The 18,551-nt window shown below is 42.6% G+C and overlaps 3 protein-coding genes across 7 annotated transcripts; all 3 read left to right on the forward strand.

The window, feature by feature from the left end:
* The first annotated feature begins 1,320 nt into the window (after positions 1-1,320).
* Positions 1,321-2,643, forward strand: s100a11 (S100 calcium binding protein A11). The gene is made up of 2 exons (XM_084080135.1): positions 1,321-1,456; positions 2,324-2,643. Exons 1-2 carry the CDS (start codon positions 1,328-1,330, stop codon positions 2,456-2,458), a joined length of 264 nt encoding a protein of 87 aa, XP_083936261.1. The 5' UTR covers positions 1,321-1,327; the 3' UTR covers positions 2,459-2,643.
* A 2,132-nt stretch (positions 2,644-4,775) lies between these two features.
* On the forward strand, positions 4,776-14,263 carry s100u (S100 calcium binding protein U). The gene is made up of 3 exons (XM_084081407.1): positions 4,776-4,936; positions 9,617-9,747; positions 10,286-14,263. Exons 2-3 carry the CDS (start codon positions 9,628-9,630, stop codon positions 10,760-10,762), a joined length of 597 nt encoding a protein of 198 aa, XP_083937533.1. The 5' UTR covers positions 4,776-4,936; positions 9,617-9,627; the 3' UTR covers positions 10,763-14,263.
* Positions 14,264-14,581: 318 nt separating this feature from the next.
* On the forward strand, positions 14,582-18,335 carry s100s (S100 calcium binding protein S). Of its 5 annotated transcripts, XM_084079703.1 has the most exons (5): positions 14,596-14,640; positions 14,891-14,990; positions 16,173-16,228; positions 16,656-16,809; positions 17,584-18,335. In XM_084079703.1, exons 3-5 carry the CDS (start codon positions 16,206-16,208, stop codon positions 17,761-17,763), a joined length of 357 nt encoding a protein of 118 aa, XP_083935829.1. In that variant the 5' UTR covers positions 14,596-14,640; positions 14,891-14,990; positions 16,173-16,205; the 3' UTR covers positions 17,764-18,335. The 5 variants fall into 5 exon arrangements, with proteins under 5 accessions (XP_083935827.1, XP_083935830.1, XP_083935829.1 ...); XM_084079701.1 differs by lacking the exon at positions 14,891-14,990 and having other exon boundaries at positions 14,582-14,640; XM_084079702.1 differs by lacking the exon at positions 14,596-14,640 and having other exon boundaries at positions 14,655-14,990.
* Positions 18,336-18,551: the final 216 nt, after the last annotated feature.

An 18,551-nucleotide genomic window follows, 5' to 3' on the forward strand; every position in this document is an offset into this window, starting at 1 on the left:
ATTGCCATCCACAGTTTGGCTCTGAAAGAGTCTCGCTTATGACATCATCTGTGCCCAAATTTGGGCAAACCCTAACCACAAGAGAGTAAAAGAGTACATATTTCAAAAAGTATAGAACATTTGTGAACAAAAATGTGTGGTATTCTTTTAGACTAGTGGCAGTGTGCATAAGAAATTTGGCACTGATCCCTCCAGCTGTAGATGGAGAAGCCTCTTTCAGATCCATGCTGTGAATATGTTATCCATCATAGACAATCTTAGCAAGAGTGAACAAATGAGAGCATCAAGTGATGGCAGATTGTGTAAACAACTTCCAAAAGATTCATTATTTTCTCCAAACAACACAACTGATTTCGAAATGTTGAGGGTAACCATTGATAAGAGATGATACCAACGATTCTTTCTAAATGTAATGAGAACAAGCAATATAATTAAACCGATCTGCTAATAAACATGTGACAGTGTTTTTACCAATGTTGCATTATTTGAACGGTGTTGAGTATAAACTAATATGTGCTTATTCAAGCTTGATTCAGCAGCTTGATTAGAATGACCTGACAAAGATGCTACCTGTAAATCCCTTGCTCTGCAAACAAAGTAAGCTGACATGCAGGGATCTGTCCTGTCATCAATACGTTGTTTGAACTAACACTGTGTGTGTGTGTGTGTGTGTGTGTGTGTGTGTGTGTGTGTGTGTGTGTGTGTGTGTGTGTGTGTGTGTGTGTGTGTGTGTGTGTGTGTGTGTGTGTGTGTGTGTGTGTGTGTGTGTGTGTGTGTGTGTGTGTGCGTGCGCGCGCGCGCATATAAACACATGTTTTTATTATATCAGTGATTCTCTGTAATGGAAATCAGGCTGAGATAAGGCCACTGCTGGATGGGGGAGAAGAGGGTGTGTTGTGTCGGTTTTCCGCTGATGTCTGCATCAGTGACAACAGCTGATGGGAATAAATGGAGAGATTTGAACCACAGAGTTGAGAGAGAAGGTTCTTGGTACCTACCTGCTGCTACAGTAACACACCTCAACTCAACAGGTGAGATCCTTGCTGCTACCTCCCAGCCTGGGAATGGGAGCTAGAGCTACAAACCCATTTGTTCTAATTCTGATTCTAGTCTTACAGCTTACTTCTTCAGACAAGATTTTATGCAGTATTGACTACATCTTTGTACCGTTTTATAGTTGCATGCTTTGTCTTTTTTTTGTGGGGGGGAGGGGGGGGGACTGAAGACAACTGTCGCAGCACTGTCCAACCAGCCGGCCATGTTGTCATTGTTGTTTTTCCAGGAAACATCTACAGTATCGACTACATTACACACCACCTGTAGCATAATGGAAGCTGCTATTAACGTCCTCGTCTCACAATTCAAGACATACGCTGGTAAAGATGGGTCCTCAGACACGCTGAGCAAAGAGGAGTTCCACAGTCTGGTGATTTCTCAGCTTCCAAACTTTGTCAAGGTAGGACTATCTCTCTTAACTTGTCCACACCCACTTGTGTAGTCAATGGCTCTATCTTCACTGTGGAGCGTTATCTTGAGTGCCCTCTGACGTAATTGCCACAAAAGTATTTTTACGTGCAAAACATGCATGTAAACATGTAACAAGTATGCTATAAGTTCTTTAGATGTCTGGAGATGTTCAAGATATGATAATAGCAGGATTTAGACAAAAAATGCCTGAGGCGGATACTTACCTTGTACGTTTACAATACTGTGAGGGATTTTACATGTTGCATTCTACAATGTGAGCACTAATTTATGTCTTGGCTCCAAGAACATCCCATTTATACATAGATCGGCTGTTTTTTCGCTGAAGAGTTTTGGTGTAGATTCTAGTCTAAACCAAATGTTTGGTGTTTTTTCCCCTCTACACTGTAGAGGTCAAAAAGGAGGTCACCAAGTACAGACCCCTGGGGAACCATGGTCAACGAAGTATATAGGGTTTAAGTGGGTATAATGTATGAGCATATGACTTAGTAATGCAGTAACTTTAAATAGTTCTAACTTTAATGTCTGTGTCTCTACGGTGAGCATGATTACACAGTAATATGACAGTAAATTCCATTGCAAATTCCACCAATTCCATTGGGAGTCCGCCCACACAAAGGAGTGTATGCATTCTAAGCAGTGTGAGGAAGTATAATCAAGGAATTTATTCAGAGTTAACCTATTTCCCTGTGGAATAACCAGCTGGTATTTGACTTATATTTAGTACTATAACAGACCATTAGATGGCAGGGCAGTCATTTGAAGCGTCCTTCCTACTCTATGTGGGGAAACCAGAGCCTTGAATGGGTCAATGTTTCTACTCTCTGATTGCTTGCAGAACGCCAGTGACCCAGCAGCGATCGACCAACTCATGGGCTCATTGGATGAGAACAACGATGGGGAGCTGACTTTCTTGGAGTTCTGGCAGCTGATTGGGAAATTGGCTGGCAAGCATGGAGGCTTCAACCAATAAAAAGTCTGCCTATTCTCTGTCACTTAATTGTGTTTTTTGACAAAATGTGCAACGCAATCGAAATGAATTGAGCTGCCAATTGTTCTTTTATCTCCATGACAGCCCTACACGTGTAAGGCTTTATTAAGCATTTGCTGAACACAGAGGACTTGGAATTAAAGGATTCATTGTCTTGAACTTTCCAACACTTGAACCTTTGTCTTTTATGGTTCACTGGCAAAGTGTATCGCTGCCTTGATTTAGTGGCACAATTGGTCTGTAATTCTATAGGACCTGCTTCACCCGCAACTACACCATCCAGCCTGCTCTTGTTCCACAGGCTTCTGTAATGCCAATACAAAGCTGCCTGTCCAAGCATAAAGTTGCTGTGTTACAACTTTATGGCCTGGTCTTTGCTGTCTATGTGAGGCCTGAATAATGTGTAATGGGGATATATATATATATATATATATTAATGATTTTGCAAGGATGGGTACTTTGGAGTTTAATTACAATGTGTGTTGTTTTGTTGTTGAGTAAATGTCTTGGTACTACTACAGTACAGTCACTTATGCCCGATTTCAAAAGTCTAGACAGAGTTATTTGTCTGGGCTTGCTCACCAGCTGTTAGAGGCTAACTTGCTTCTTGTGAGCAGACATCTCTAAACGAGTTTGAAAATACAGTTCTGATTCTACCCCTGCGGGCAAGAAAATGTGGACTTTGTATCCAAATTAAACACTGTAAGGTGCCACAGTGGGTGTGACCGGACAAATGAGTCAGCAAACAAACAACAAATAGTGGCACTAACTGACACAGCGTGGTATACACCTAATAGGTTGAGAATAGGTGTGTGTGTGTGTGTGTGTGTGTGTGTGTGTGTGTGTGTGTGTGTGTGTGTGTGTGTGTGTGTGTGTGTGTGTGTGTGTGTGTGTGTGTGTGTGTGTGTGTGTGTGTGTGTGTGTGTGTGTGTGTGTGTGTGTGTGTGTGTGTGTGAGTGTGTGAGTGTGAGAGAGATAGATGGTGGAATCATGCTTAGGAAGCACGTTTGAGTAATATGTGCATGCATGTGTATGAAACTCCAGATATAATTTGGTCACACTAGGACAGAGAGAACTATTCTTCTAATCAATGCAGTATTTTGAAAGCCTTGTAAGTGAAGGGTTAATGGCAGGCCTATGTGCCACTTTGGCATGATAGTGGTATTTTCACCACATTGCCTGATGTTTTGATAGAGGTGAAATGTGTTTTGAAGTTTAATATACTGAATACATACCGGTAGGCTACATGGCAAGACCACATTGAAGCCAAATAGGTGTACACTTTACAGCCCAGTAGCACCTGAAATTTACAAAAGCATTACTTGCCATCAGAAAAAAAGGTATCCACACACACACACACACACACACACACACACACACACACACACACCCAAAAGGGGGGAATTGTGCCTTTAAAAATTAAACGTTTTTCCCCCCTCATACACAGCCCTCCCGTTTTGAACACTTCTTTGCCAGATAGTCTTCCAGTTCCAAGCCACAAGCCTGGATAATTGGTGTGAATTGAAACTTTACAGATCATACAGTAAGTGACGTAAAGCAAAAGTTGTACAACGGTCGGTGCCAGCTGCCAGCTGCCAAAGATGATATGTAAGTGTCAAAAGTTGTGATAGCGCCGTTTCCCCCTGCTCCTCCCAGTGGTGGAAGAAGTACTCACATTTTTTACTTGAGTAAAAGTACCAATACCACAATGTAGAATACTCTTTTACAAATAAAAGTCCAGTATTAAAAATTTACTTGAGTAAAAGTACAAAAGTATTCTCATTAAAATAAACTTAAGTACTGAAGGTAAAAGTACTTATTTGTCAGAATGTCCTATTTAACAAGTGTACAAAGGTGCTTTGAAAATAGCAGATAAGCTCATGACTCGTTGTGAGCTTGTAGATCGGCTATTTTCAAATTGCCTAAGTATGCATAGGGCTGAAGTGGTTAATGCATGTTTTGTAGTAATAATCAAAATCTACAAAGTAACTAGTAACCAATGTTGTCAAATAATGGTAGTGGAGTAAAAAAGTACAATATTTGCCTCTGAGGTGTAGTGGAGTAAAAGTTAAAGTATTGAAAATTGGAAACACTCCAGTAAAGTAAAAGAATCCTCAAAAGTGTACCTAGTAACTACTCAAGTAGCCTACTTGAGTAGTTACTTAGTTAGTTACTTAGTTACTTTATGCCACTGGCTCATCCCTAAAAAGTTTGAGCTCTCCTCTCTTCCTTCTCCTTCACACTCTTCCAGGTACACGCCCTTTGACTTGTCAGGGGGAAAAGTTTTAAGAAAAAAAAGAAAAAAAACTAAATCACGGAAGAGATTCTGCAGTCCTACTAGTTTGGCAACTTCTCTCTCACTGCTCTCTCAAAGCAGCGTAGAAAAGGCGGAGAAGAGACAGAAGAAACGCACATTTTGGGCACATTTGTACACATCTCTTGTCCTTTAGGCGTTATATGGTGAGTCATCTGCGTCTCTTTATACTTTATAACGCTCCGTATTGACTGCGGTAAGCTCGTCCTTTTTTTGCCACGTTTCGGTGTACTCTCGCAGCAAGAGCGCTATCTCTCTCCTGAAAGCAGCTCCGGTCATTAAAGCTGCGGGACGGCTGAGGTTCAGTGACGGCATTCATGAGGACTTCTTAAGTTTTAATCCTCATGTTGGCTGTTTCGTAAAAAGCCTATAGGCCAGGGGGCTTCAACAGGGGGGCCGGGACACCCAGGGGTACCTTAGAGCTACCAAATGTTTGTGTGATAGGAACTTTTTTATTTATTTTTTTATATACTTGAACTTGAACCCTAGCATTCCTTTTCTGAGGGGGAACATTAGATGAAAAATAGCAGATTTACAAGCTCACAACGCCGAGCTTGTAGATTGGCTATTTTTGGCAAAGGTATAGGTTTTGAGAGGAAAGTAAAAAAAAAAAAGAGTCAAATCTGAAACACAATTGTATACAATATAGAGGGGGTCCCTGCTTCATCTCTCTCTCAGCTAGGAGGTCCTTGGCCTGAAAAACGTTGAAGACCCCTGTTTATATAGGCTGTACGACAAAACCGGCTCTCAATAAGCATTATTTCATATGCTTAAATGAACATGAGTAGATCGGGTATCAAGTTGTTAACGTAGCCTACATTATAATGTAGTACCTAGTCTAGTAGTAGGCCTACTCTACTAAAAAAATCAAGAAAATGAGATCTCAGCATAATGGCATGTCCCTTTAGGCACCAGTTCCATGCGTAAAGGCGCAACTTTGCGTATAATATAGCCTATAGGCAGTATAGGCTATACTGGTAGAGAACAAGCCACTGCCTAATAGCTATGCATTTCATAAGCACATTGAACAGGATCCACCCGGTTGAAAACTCGCTATATAATTAGAAATGTGCCACGGATCTCGGTCTTTATATGTAAGAAAACTTAGGAGAAAGGGTCTAGAAAATGATTATGTCAAGTTTATACTCAGCTGGCTTGCCTTATCATTATCAATGACGAAACCTGGCACGTTTGCAACTGTTCATAGGATTTCTTTTGACCATGTGTGAACACATCAGCTCGCTTGTATTTCTTAAGGTGAAGATTAAAAGGCGGCCGATGTATGTATAGTCTGCTCTATAGATGCAGTTTATAGCCACAGCCTAACTTGTTCCTGTGTTAATATTTCATGGCACACAGCGGTAGTATTGTCATTACCCTGCGCACGTACCGTATCATATTCTGCCCGTTTGGAAACGCAACACTCAATCTCCTTTGGGCGCTAGCGGAGGGAAACGGGAGACCTCTGATTGCATTTAATTATTTGCGCGGTTGTTTTTGGCCTTTTAAGACAAATAACGAGAATTAGTTGGTTCTTGTCGGAACTCTGAAAGGGACAAACGATAAGGCGGCTTCTGACGTGGGGAAGGAGAAGTAATGGAAGTGGAAACCTGAATTAATTAGTTAAAATTAGTCTCTCTGCTCTATAGCTCGTGTGTTTCAGTTTTGTGAATTATTTACACGGTACAAATATGAGAATGGACCGAAAAATGTTTGGGGGGAATTTCGGACAGGGGCCAAACTAACGCCTGAGAGAGCAGTGGTGTAAAGTAACTAAGTACGTTTACTCAAGTAGGCCTACTGTACTTAAGTACAATTTTGAGGTACTTTTACTTTACTGGAATATTTCCAACTTTTACTTCTACTTCACCACTACATCTCAGAGGCAAATATTTTGTACTTTTACTCTACTAAAACTATTTGAAAACTTTTTTTACTAGTTACTTTGTAGATTTTGATTGTTAGCCTATTACAAAACATACATTAACCACTTCAGCCCTATATACATTTCGGCCATTTGAAAATAGTAGATACTGCTATTTGCAAAAGATTTGTATACATTTGAAATGGGACATCCTGCATAATGAGTAGGCTACTTTCTACTTTTGGTACATTAAGTACATTTTGATACCAATACATTTGTACTTTTACTGAAGTCATTTTTAAAGTATTTCTACATTGCAGTATTGATACTTTCATTTAAGTAAAAAAATTGAGTACTTTTTCCACCATTGGGAGGGAGAGAGGCACGTTGGTCTTTGTGTGTCCAAGCTTCATCAGGCCTTAAGTTGGAGGGTGTGTCACGGGTGCGCCTTGCTGAAAGACATCCACAAAAATCCCTGAAAAATGTAGACAATCTAAGAAATGACAGAGGACGAAAATAATATTAGTTATGGATTTTTATTTATAATGCACTTTACATTTGTGTAAATCTCAAAGTTCTATTATAAGCATTTGGATACAAAATCATCACACCACTATAAAATATCTATAAAAAAAAACAGAAACAAACATTTTGTTCTAGAATATATTGTAGGCTATTTATTTATTTGCGCTGTCATTTTACCCGATTGCTTGGCTATTAACATTTGATGATGATATGCTTACCCACACACACACACACACACACACACACACACACACACACACACACACACACACACACACACACACACACACACACACACTATGACTATAATTGACTATAATTGCACTGTGGTAGTAGTAGTAGGCTGCTCTCATTCAGAAAAGTGGGTCAGAACAGAATCACAGTTAAAGAGATTTTGCGCTGGTTGTCGTTGGCAGTGAATCTAAAATGTGTCAGGTGTTCATTGAAACTGTAGCTCCTTCACTTGTAGCTTTGGCGTCTGTCCTCCTGCTGCTGGTGGCATAATTAGCTAACTGGCATGGATCCTAATTGGCCGTTGTTGCATAGCCTATGGGCTACTGATAGGGGAGAGAGAGTCGGGGAGGTGGTGTTGAGTGTGTGTGACCTGTTACTAAAAGCTAATTTATTACTCTACTATCACTCAGATTTCCTCAATGAACAGGCACCACCCCAATGCTTTTACTTGCATTTGGGGAAATTAAAATCAGGAATGAATGAATAAAACATACAGACTGAGAGGCAGTCCTGCAGTTGCAGCCTGTGCACATTGAAGTCTCATTTATACTTGCCCGGTGTCATGCTCAGTAAATAGCAGATCTACAAGCTCACCACGCGTCACATTCGTGATCTGCTATTCAGGGCGTGCAACACCAGCGTGCAACCAAGTATGAATGAGCCTCAAGTCACCTTTTTAACACCTCTACATCCTACACCCATGCATGTGATCCTCGATTCTGACATACATGCAGTAATAGTATATCCTGTTTAAAAGCCCAATCTTGTGTGTTTTCCTAGTGAAATACGGTGCTGTTTGTTCTGCCACATTTGAATACTGTAGTTGACAGACGGGTATGGCTGCCTTATAAACCCAACAGATCCCCTCGCTGCTTTGGGGCAAACTAGCTTGAGTTTCGCCTGTAAATTCCTGTCTAAGTGATGTTCACAGACAGCAATGAATGGCATTCCTGCATGGATGTGTCACCCACTGGCATGTGTTGTATTTGGTGCACTTTTTGGTAAGATATCTGATGGATAAATCTCATGTGGCTAATGAGAACCATAGCTCATTTAGTTAGTCAGACCCACAGACATACTTGACACAGACATTTTGTTATTATCAGTGAGGAATCAGCTACTCTGACACACACGCACGTGCGTGCGTGCACACACAACCTACACACACACACACACACACACACACACACACACACACACACACACACACACACACACACACACACACACACACACACACACACACACACACACACACTGCTATGGCACACTGAAAGTCCAGATGGATTTAGGCTCTTTCATTTAGAATTTCCGAGTGTTCTAATATGGGTGTGTTTGTTTATGAAGAGAGTCACTGGACAGAAAAAAAGAACTACAGTGGGGAATGAGAAGAGAGCACAGACAATAGAAATAGAGAGTTGCAATGAAAGAGAATCAAGAGGGCTTTATTTGTCACTCACTCATACAGGTAAAAGCAGCGAAATGTGAGGGTGATACAGTGACAGCTCACAAGAGAAAGAACGAGGGACAGGCGAACAGAAAGAGAGAGAGAGAGAGAGGGATACAGAAAGAAGACCAGACAGGTGGTAGGTAATCCCCTGGGTAATGTGAAGCCCAGCTCCCATAGTGGCTTCAGTAGATCAGATATCCTATCAAAGATCAGTACATCCATTGTGCATCACAGCTTGTCTCTCAATCAGACCACTTCTCACTCTCGCCGTCAGTCTCACGTCACCGGCGGGCGTCTGCCCTCCCGTCCCTTAGCCTCTCCGGCTCCGGACTCAACACCTGAAACGACCTTGCATGCGGCCCGGAGGACATCCTCTGTTTCTTTTTCCACTCAGTGCTTCCCGTCAGGTTTTATACGCTTCTTAAATGAGATCGCTCCGCGAGTCGCCCTTTTTCCAGTTCAGTACGAACCCTTCCCCTTTTGTTCAATCTGAATTGCTGTGGTTTATGCTGTAAGTGACTCATTAAAAGTCATAGATTGGGTCCAACCCCCCATCCCCCCATGTCTCCGTCTTTCTCAGTATTTTCTTGACCTCCATCTACTGTAGCTCTCTGTCTCAGTCTCTCTCTTTATCTCTCTCTATCGCTCAACCTTTTAGCCCAAATGCATGACTGTACCCGTGCTGTTTGCATTTCTGTCTAATAAAGTATTCCTCACCCTCCTTGGTGTCTACATTTCTCCCCTGTCACACAGTGAGAGGCGTCATGGAGGCAGCCATTCAGACAGTGGTTAAGGTGTTCCTCAAGTCCACTAAGGGAAAAGAAAGTCTGGGAGGGAAGGACTTCCAGAGCCTCGTCAAGAGTCAGCTCGGCAACATTTTGACGGTTAGGAAAGCATGGCGCACCCTCCTAACTTGATACTAGCACTCATGTTGTATAACCATCTCACAGTCATGTAGACCTTAACCTTTGAGTGTCAAAGTCCAAAGATCATTGACCTATGCAATGGGTGCCGTCTGTGACCTGTTGAAATATAGGCTGTGTCCAATAGGGGAATGGGATCTGATATGATAGAATGACAGAGTGATAGCTGTTACTAAGCCAAGCAACTGATCATGGCTCACTTACGGTACTAATCTGTCAATCTGGTGATTTCACCAGTGAGAGAATCCCAGATAGAATTACATTGCATTAGTCATCATCCACCTTACAATGCAAAATAGCCTGGCTGAGGCCGCTAGTAGTATCATCATTAGTAGGAGTAGAACTAGCATCATTATCATCATCATTCTGTCTTCTCTTGACTCCTGTGTGCGTGTGCGTGTGTGCGTGTGTGTGCGTGCGTGTGTGCGTGTGCGTGTGTGCGTGCGTGTGTGTGAATGCGTGTGCATGTGCGTGTATACGTGTGCATGTGTGCATCCAGGATACAGACAGCTCAGAGGCAGTAAAGGAGATGCGTCAAGGCCTGGATGCCAACCAAGATGGCAAGGTCAGCTTCGAGGAATACATGAAGCTTATCGGTTACCTGGCAAACTCACTCAGTCAGCAGCGCATGCTGCCCAAGGCCGAGCAGGCCCAGAGTGCCGAGGTGGCGCCAGCGACAGAGAGCGCCGCTGCCCCGGAGAAAGAGGAAGAGGCATCTCCTCCAGCAGCAGAGGGGCAAACGCAACCTGAAGCAGCAAAGGAGGAGGAGGCGGAGAAGAAGCCAGCAGAGGCAGCAGTGGCAGCCTCAGAAGAGGAGGTGAAAGAGGATGAGAAGGTGGAGGAAGCGCCAAAGGCAGAGGAGGCGCCAAAGGCAGAAGAGGCGCCAAAGGCGGAGGAGGCACCGAAGGTAGAGGAGGTTGAGGAGAACCCGGCCGAAACTACAGAGGGAGAGAAGAAGACAGATGGAGAGTCATAGGGGACAATTCAGTCATGAATACACACACCTACACCACTACATTATATATTGTACCATACAGTGCCAAATTAAGTTGCTAAACCACTAATACAACGCAAAATATGTTCCCGAAATGCACAATTTGGAAACAACTTACACTAATCATCAAACACTACAAACCCAGCTCCAAAGATCTCTCTGAATATTTGTTATGTGACACTTATGTACGTACGTACATGACACTAAAATCCTTACAGTGCTTACCACTATGTTGACATGTAAGTACATGCCACTTTAAAGCACACTTACCTCATTACAATGATATACTATGCCAGCACATAGCACATGTGCCTGTGAAATCCTTACCCCACAGAGTTGTGTAAGCCACTAATCCATCCAGTGTATTGACACCTGACTTTGTCAATGTACTGTCAGTAACAGCCAACCAGAGCTATCCCAGCACTGTTAATTTGGCTTCCAACCTCTCCTTGGGTCCTTCCCTATCTGGAACTCAGAGGGCTTTTCCACAGTTCCACCACACTGCTGGACATTCCACAGTACGTGCAGCAGTTACATTTTCTCTGCATCAGTCTTAAAACGTAGGTTTGCTTGGTGTTATGCCTTATTTATACTTGTTTGCGCATCATGTCATGCATGAAAAGCTACAAGCTCACTACACGTCTGCTTTTCGACGTGTTTAGAGCTTGTAGATTGGCTATTTTCGGTGCGCGACATCGATACGCAACTAAGTATAAACAGGCGTTATCCATCCAGCTGACAATGAATGCATGGAAATATGCCACTATTAATCTCTTACTATTTCTGCCCTTCCATTTGACCCTGATTTTTCTGTATGGAGCTGCTGACTTGGCGTTGCCAATAAACAAATCGTCTTGCTTGTGCATTGTTACTTCAGCTCCATTTAGAAGTCCATATTTCTCGCTCTACCAATTATCTCCTATCTCTTAAGTAGTTCTCTGGTGGGTTCATGGCAGCCTGTAGATGCCCTTCAGTCAGCAATGTATTAGCAGGTGGAAGATCAGGTGTGGACTGTCGTCGTAATGTCCCCCAGGCTAAATAATTAAGGCCGCAGGATGGAATCCACACCAGGCGACCCTTATGGTCACCTGGCTATTCAAAGTAGCCCCACAGCAGTGGGATGGTTACAAAGGATGGCCCCTCCAGCTAAGGAAGTTCTCCATGCATGCTAATGACTAGGTTCAGGAACCCATGAAAATCATAACATCAGTCACTATATGGATGCTTTTATCCAGTGCATCCCACAGTGCCATGCATACTTATATTGAACCCTAACTCATGCCAGTGGGTTTAACATAATGCCTTGCTCTGTCCATTGAGCTATATTTGAGGATCTGCATTAACCCGGTAGATACAGTTTGTTTCACACTGAGATGCAGAACAAATGTTTTGGTGTCTCTTTTAGAGAGAAAAGAAAAGAAAAACGTTTCTCAATTGTTTTCTTTTGGTTCTGGAACAAGTTGGTCAGTGTTGCATGTTTGATCTTGGTCACAACCCCTGGCTCTGTTGGGAGACCCTATTTGCCCTGAAACTGGATCTCTGAGCCGCTGGCTAATCCACTGGCTTATGCAATAAATGGGCAACACACCCTAGGACACAAACAATTACATGAAAGTAATCCTGGGTAACTGTAAAGGCCAGTTTTGGTAATCTGACCAAACTGGCCTTTACAGTAAATTACAGTGTCCTCATAGGGTTTTGTCTCATAAGCAAAAAACTGAATACTGAGCCACCAGACATGACAATTGGTAGTGTGAATTTATCAACAGCATACTATTGTGTACAGTATTGCATTGTCATCAGTCATCAGACAGTCAGTACCATTGTATTACATTGTAGTGGTCATTCTTCAAGACTAAGATGTTTTTAACTTTGTATTAACATTTTATATTTAACATTTAACATGTATATTTTCATGAATTAGACCACTATGGAGAGTACTTGAAGTCTCGAGCAAAGGTAGTTATTTGTCACATTATATGCAAACAATTTGTTAATTTGAGGCTAATGATTTGTAAATTGTCTGCTCGTCAATAATGCAACAATGACAGGAGAAGTAAAAAAAGGCTCACGTTGCATGCAGGCTTCTGCTGCACAGTGCTGCTAAAGCTCATTTTGGGCATACAACCAAAAACATGCACCTGTATGTATTGTGACACGCACCTGGCACTTCTAACTCTTCAGCGGCAAATGGGCAGGGACAAAAAACCCTATTCCAGTGGGACGTTAGGTCACCATGTCTCACTGGGACACTCCCAATGTAAATACTTATTCATGCGCCAATTCCACAAGGCTTTTCACTATACAGTATCCTCTTTGTGTGCTGCATTTCCTGCATGATCTATTGTAGTCAACCATCCAATAGAATCTCGTGGAACGTTCTTAGAATCATTTAGGGTATATGATTAACCCATTTTATTATTATTTTTTCTTTTTTATACAGCAGAGTACTGCTTCTTACCAAGGTACGCCCTGTGATAAAATACTACACTCTCTTGCACCCTCTACAGCCAGCCTCTCGCCCAAATGTAGACCTCTGGCACTTACTAAAAACATATTACTAGCTAGGCATTTATTTATATTTGACGCTAACATGTGCCATGTGACTCTTGTTTAGTTTCTAACGTCACAACCCAGTAGCTCAGCGAAATATATCTGAATAGATATAGTGACATAAAGGGACATTTTTGACTACAACCAATCCTTGGATATGGAATAAGCACATCTCAGTGGATGCAACGTGTTGTAAGCATTTAGTCTGACACATGCAGCACCAAATGGGGGGTGTTTGCCGAATTCTGACGTCAAATTAGTAATTAGCCTTCAAATAGTCAATACATGGTATTGTCCCAATGCGCAAATCCCACACATCTGTTAGACTTAGTACATAAAAGTAATGCTATGTATTACAGATACTTGACCTATAGGACTTGTGCTGAACAGAGCAGTGTTTGCAGCCAGGATATTGCCTGATCAATAAGAGCCTCCTCGCTGTATTATAAGCGAGCAGGTATATCGAATCAATCACAGTAGTGGTCCAATGGCCAATACATTCATGCCAATGGCCCACTTGAGGGTGCACATTCTGTTCAAGACCTATGATGCTGAAATGCAGTATGATTGATTAGATATATCCATGGAGAATGTTCTATACAGCGCAGAGGCTCTTATTTCTATCTGAGCCAATTCGCTGTGCCGCAGCTCTTGCCAATTACAGTATGATGGGTGTTTTCATTGAGTCCTATGATGTAAAATACAGTGTTCATTGAACTCTTGAGAGTGTCAGAATGGACCCAATTAACACTCCCCAGTTTTACTGTGTATTCACAGAGTCGTGTCCAGAAATGCAAAATGACAAACTCCCTAGACGCTATGCCAATGTAATGCCTCATCTTATTGCCTGTATCATTTTTGCTTAATCTATGTAACCAGCCTGTGTAATGGTCAGTTATAAATTAAAAAAACTGTGATGATAACACTCGACTTCGTGGACTGCTGTATAGGCCTACTGAATTTCTGTGGCAGGCTCTTTGTGTGTGTGTGTGTGTGTGTGTGTGTGTGTGTGTGTGTGTGTGTGTGTGTGTGTGTGTGTGTGTGTGTGTGTGTGTGTGTGTGTGTGTGTGTGAGTGTGAGTGCGTGAGTGCGTGCATGTGAGAGTGTGTGTTGAGAGAAAGAGGGAGGGAGGATAAGGAAACACAAGCAAGGTATACGTAAGTGGGTACGATGCAAGAGGGGGGCGGGGGCGGTGGAGGCAAGTGATATTTAAGCTGCTGGCACACTCTCTCCCCCATCCGTCTTCCTCTTTGGCTCTGTCTCTGTCGCTATTTCAAAGACAAAGGAGGCCCTCCATCACCAATCAGGTAAGATGGACAGCTTGGAAGGGTTGTAGTGTATAGACTTTCTCCTGCACTGTATATCTGTTTAAGTGCTTTATTTAAGGGAGGCCTTACCTGCATTTTATCATCAGGTGTGAAACCGTAGCATATGCGGTTGTTAGACTTTTGGACACTGTGAGTGAGAGTAGTGAGATGCCGGTTACTGAACGGAGGGCAGACAACTGAAGACATCGTCAGTGGAGATTTTTTGAAAGATTTATTTTTCTTTGAGCAGGTATAGTCTGAACTGGAGGGACAGGAAAGCTGTGATGACAAGTTGCTACAGCTTCATCTAGTGATATTTAATTCCATTTTAAGCGACATAATCCCATCAGGTAAATGTTTGGCAAAGTTCATTGTAAGATGTGTGGCAGCAGAAATAATCTATAAGCAAAGATTGAGTAATAACCGCTCCATTAAGCTAAATCTGTACAATTATAATATTTCTAGAGTAATTTAGATGTGTATTTTTGTCATTCAATTTGTGCCTTGTTTCCCATGTTATGTTACTGCTCTTTACCATTTTTTTCTTATGTTCATAAGTCTAATATTTATAACTCAATGAATGTGAACATTGTCTCTTCATATTAACCATGCACCGAAAAATGCTTTCTTTTTTCTCTCAATATTGTATTACTGGTGGCATTTTGGTCTCCATGGTTTTCTATTGTATTGTGTCAGTCATTGAGACAGATGACCCCTATAGATTTTCCAGTTAGTCAGCTTTGGTGTCCTCTGTCCTCATCTTTCCTCTCCACTGCTCACAACTCTGACTTGTCTTGTACAATGAACTGCAGCATAATGAGAGCCAGTGACCTATGACTGTAATTGGTATCCTAATCCTCTTGGTGATAGTTTTACAGGGTATTTATATTAATTTGAATAAATAATTCAAAGCCAGATTAACTGACATATTTCATCAGCATTTTGGGTCTGCATCATCAGTCTGCAGACTGAGTGTCACCTTAGTGTCAGGAAAGGTCCTGCATTTGAACACAAACATGAGGAGAGGATGAGTGAGTGCATTACCGATTGACTGCCTAAATGACCGAGTGACATTATCTTATCTGTGTGCATGTGTGTGTGTGTGCGTGTGCACACAAGTAGATTGAACCTCAGGTTACTTGCACTTCCGCAGTCTTGCAATTCCTTAATACAAGTGCCCCCAGTCCGGGTTTATCTGCATTTGAACAGTTTTGTGTTTCACGTGTGGTTTCCATTTGAGCACCCAGGACCAAGGGTACACAATCAACAGCTAGTGGTTGACCAGCTCCGTTTTCCATTGGCACCACGATTTTATCTTTTCTAGCCTACATGTCATACAGATTCAACTTACTACAAGAGAGATAGCAAAGGAGCCCCCAACACTGCCTTCTACAGTTCACTGGCACTGCACATGATGCCTTTCCTTTAGATTTTGATCACTATTAAGATGTTGAGAGAGTTAGGGTTTATCACCTTAAGGAGAGCCGGTGTCATTCACTGTCATGACTTATCTGTGTCCTGTGTGTGCACAGTCTGACCACGAGTCCAGCACAAGAAGAGCCAAGATGCCAAGGGTCAGGGATACAATGTGTGTAAGACTGTTCGAAAAGCTCTTCCCAAATGCTGTTTTTCCAACTTTCCGCTCCAAACCTCTGAAAAGTAAAAAACTAAAAACACGTAAGGTCGCACACCCACACAGTACACACACCCACACACCCACACCCACACACACACACACACACACACACACACACACACACACACACACACACACACACACACACTGATGAGAATTATTTAAAGTAGGGTCAAGAATAGCCTCTACACTTCAATTAGAGTGTTATTTGATCTCTGGTAAAAAATGGGATATCCTCTCTCAGTTCTGTCTATCTATCCCTTTGTGTTGGTAACGGGCGGCTTCACCCTAGCTTGCTATGTGATCGCACATGCAACTGGGGCTGGAGCGGGCACGTCGTGTCAGGCACTGACCTTTGACTTTCTAATGCCCACTCTAGCATGTCCAAGGAACCAACTTCCGACCTGGAGAGTGCTATGCAGATTCTCATCAAGACGTTCCACAAGTATTCAGGAGCAGAAGGGGACAAGTACACCCTGAGCCGAGCCGAGCTGAAGAACCTGTTGGTAGACGAGCTGGGAAGCTACTTAGGGGTAAGAGGCAGCGTAAAGCTCATAATCAACCTAACAATGTGATGCGTTGTTTGCTTGAAGATCAGGTCTTGTCGGCAAGCAACACCATTGTGCGTTGGAGTATAAATGCAGCCGTGTGTGTGAGTGTGTGTGTGTGTGTGTGTGTGTGTGTGTGTGTGTGTGTGTGTGTGTGTGTGTGTGTGTGTGTGCGCGTGCGTGTGTGTGTGTGTAAGTGAGTGTGTGGGACAACTATTCATTTTATACGCTAAGACACTAGGTCGATTCACAAATATGTTTCACAGCGACGGATGACCGAAGGTATGTGCTCACATACTCCAATATGCAAGCAGGGGCAAGTCCATGCATTGATGTACGAACGCATAGAGCACGTACACTCGTGCTCGTACATGAACACTCTCTCTATCTCGCGCACACACATGTACACACACACCCACACACTCACAAACCTGAACAATTCGACATGGACAAACTCTCTGCAGATGGTCCTAACACATTCCAGCATGGTCACACTGTGGATACAATAGACACACACACACACACACACACACACACACACACACACAGTTTGACAGTGTTAACAGGCAAAAATACAAAGTGAACGCGCACATATGCACGCACGCACACACACACACGCGCACACACACACACACACACACACACACACACACACACACACACACACACACACACACACACACACACACACACACACACAGTCTGTCTGTCAGAGTAGCTGATTCCTCTTGTCTCTTTCTCCCCCCTCCAACGACCCAGAACTCTAAAGATAACGAAGGGGTGGAGAAGGTGATGAATGACTTGGACGCCAACAACGACGGGGAAGTGGACTTCACTGAGTTCATCATCCTGATGGGCGCCCTCACGGTCGCCTGCAACGACTTCTTCCTGGAGTTCAAGCCAGAAGACAAGAAGGGAGAGGCCGCAAAGAAAGAATGAATCTGGCGGGTGTGCGTGTGTGGAGGGGGGTGGCAAGAGTGGGTGAGAAAAGTGTAGAGAAAAAGGAGGAGGAGGACAAAGAGCATGGAAGAGGGATGGGAAGAGAAAGCAAGGAACTGAAGAAAGGGAAATGGGTGGACTAGTGTATTATTGTCTTACGCAATTTCTTACAGTATCGCTTTGATTGTGACTGAACATGGAGTGTTTGGGGAAGAGCTGTGCTTTCCTTCCCGCCACGGTATTCCATACAATAGTCACAAATCATAGATCCAGAGATAGCGGTACTGTCCTTTACACACCTCGCCTCATTACACTATTACATTCCATTTCGGAAATTCAACTGGTTCCTTGCATGTTCAAAGTATGGCACTGGAATAAAGACAACAGTCAAGTAGAATGTATTATCTGAGTGTTTGAGCAACTCTTGCACATGAATAATTTGTGAACGTAACCTAAGCACATGTTTATCAAATTATTATATACTCAGTGTTGAGCATTGAATAAGATATTTCCCTTTCCTCGCACCTATTTTGTAATCTTTTTTTTTTGGTAATAACCAATGTAGTCTTCTAATTATTAAACATGGTATTTAACCAACTATGAAGAAATACTGTTTGATCTCATTTGTGTCGAAAACTCAGTGCATTATAGAGCATTTCAACGAGAAACCATCCAGATAATGTGCAAAAGTGTGTGTGTGTGTGTGTGTGTGTGTGTGTGTGTGTGTGTGTGTGTGTGTGTGTGTGTGTGTGTGTGTGTGTGTGTGTGCACGTGTGTGCGTGCGCGTA

The sequence above is a fragment of the Gymnoscopelus microlampas genome, assembly GCF_963454915.1.
Source record: "Gymnoscopelus microlampas genome assembly, chromosome: 15".
NCBI classification, from domain to species: domain Eukaryota; kingdom Metazoa; phylum Chordata; class Actinopteri; order Myctophiformes; family Myctophidae; genus Gymnoscopelus; species Gymnoscopelus microlampas.

Coding starts and splice junctions, on each gene's coding strand:
- s100u (XM_084081407.1), top strand. CDS start 9,628: ATGGAGGCAGCCATTCAGACAGTGGTTAAGGTGTTCCTCAAGTCCACT. Junction 9,748..10,285: donor AGCTCGGCAACATTTTGACG/GTTAGGAAAGCA, acceptor GTGTGCATCCAG/GATACAGACAGCTCAGAGGC.
- s100s (XM_084079700.1), top strand. CDS start 16,143: ATGACTTATCTGTGTCCTGTGTGTGCACAGTCTGACCACGAGTCCAGC. Junction 16,229..16,655: donor CCAAGGGTCAGGGATACAAT/GTGTGTAAGACT, acceptor TGCCCACTCTAG/CATGTCCAAGGAACCAACTT. Junction 16,810..17,583: donor AGCTGGGAAGCTACTTAGGG/GTAAGAGGCAGC, acceptor CCAACGACCCAG/AACTCTAAAGATAACGAAGG.
- s100a11 (XM_084080135.1), top strand. CDS start 1,328: ATGGAAGCTGCTATTAACGTCCTCGTCTCACAATTCAAGACATACGCT. Junction 1,457..2,323: donor AGCTTCCAAACTTTGTCAAG/GTAGGACTATCT, acceptor GATTGCTTGCAG/AACGCCAGTGACCCAGCAGC.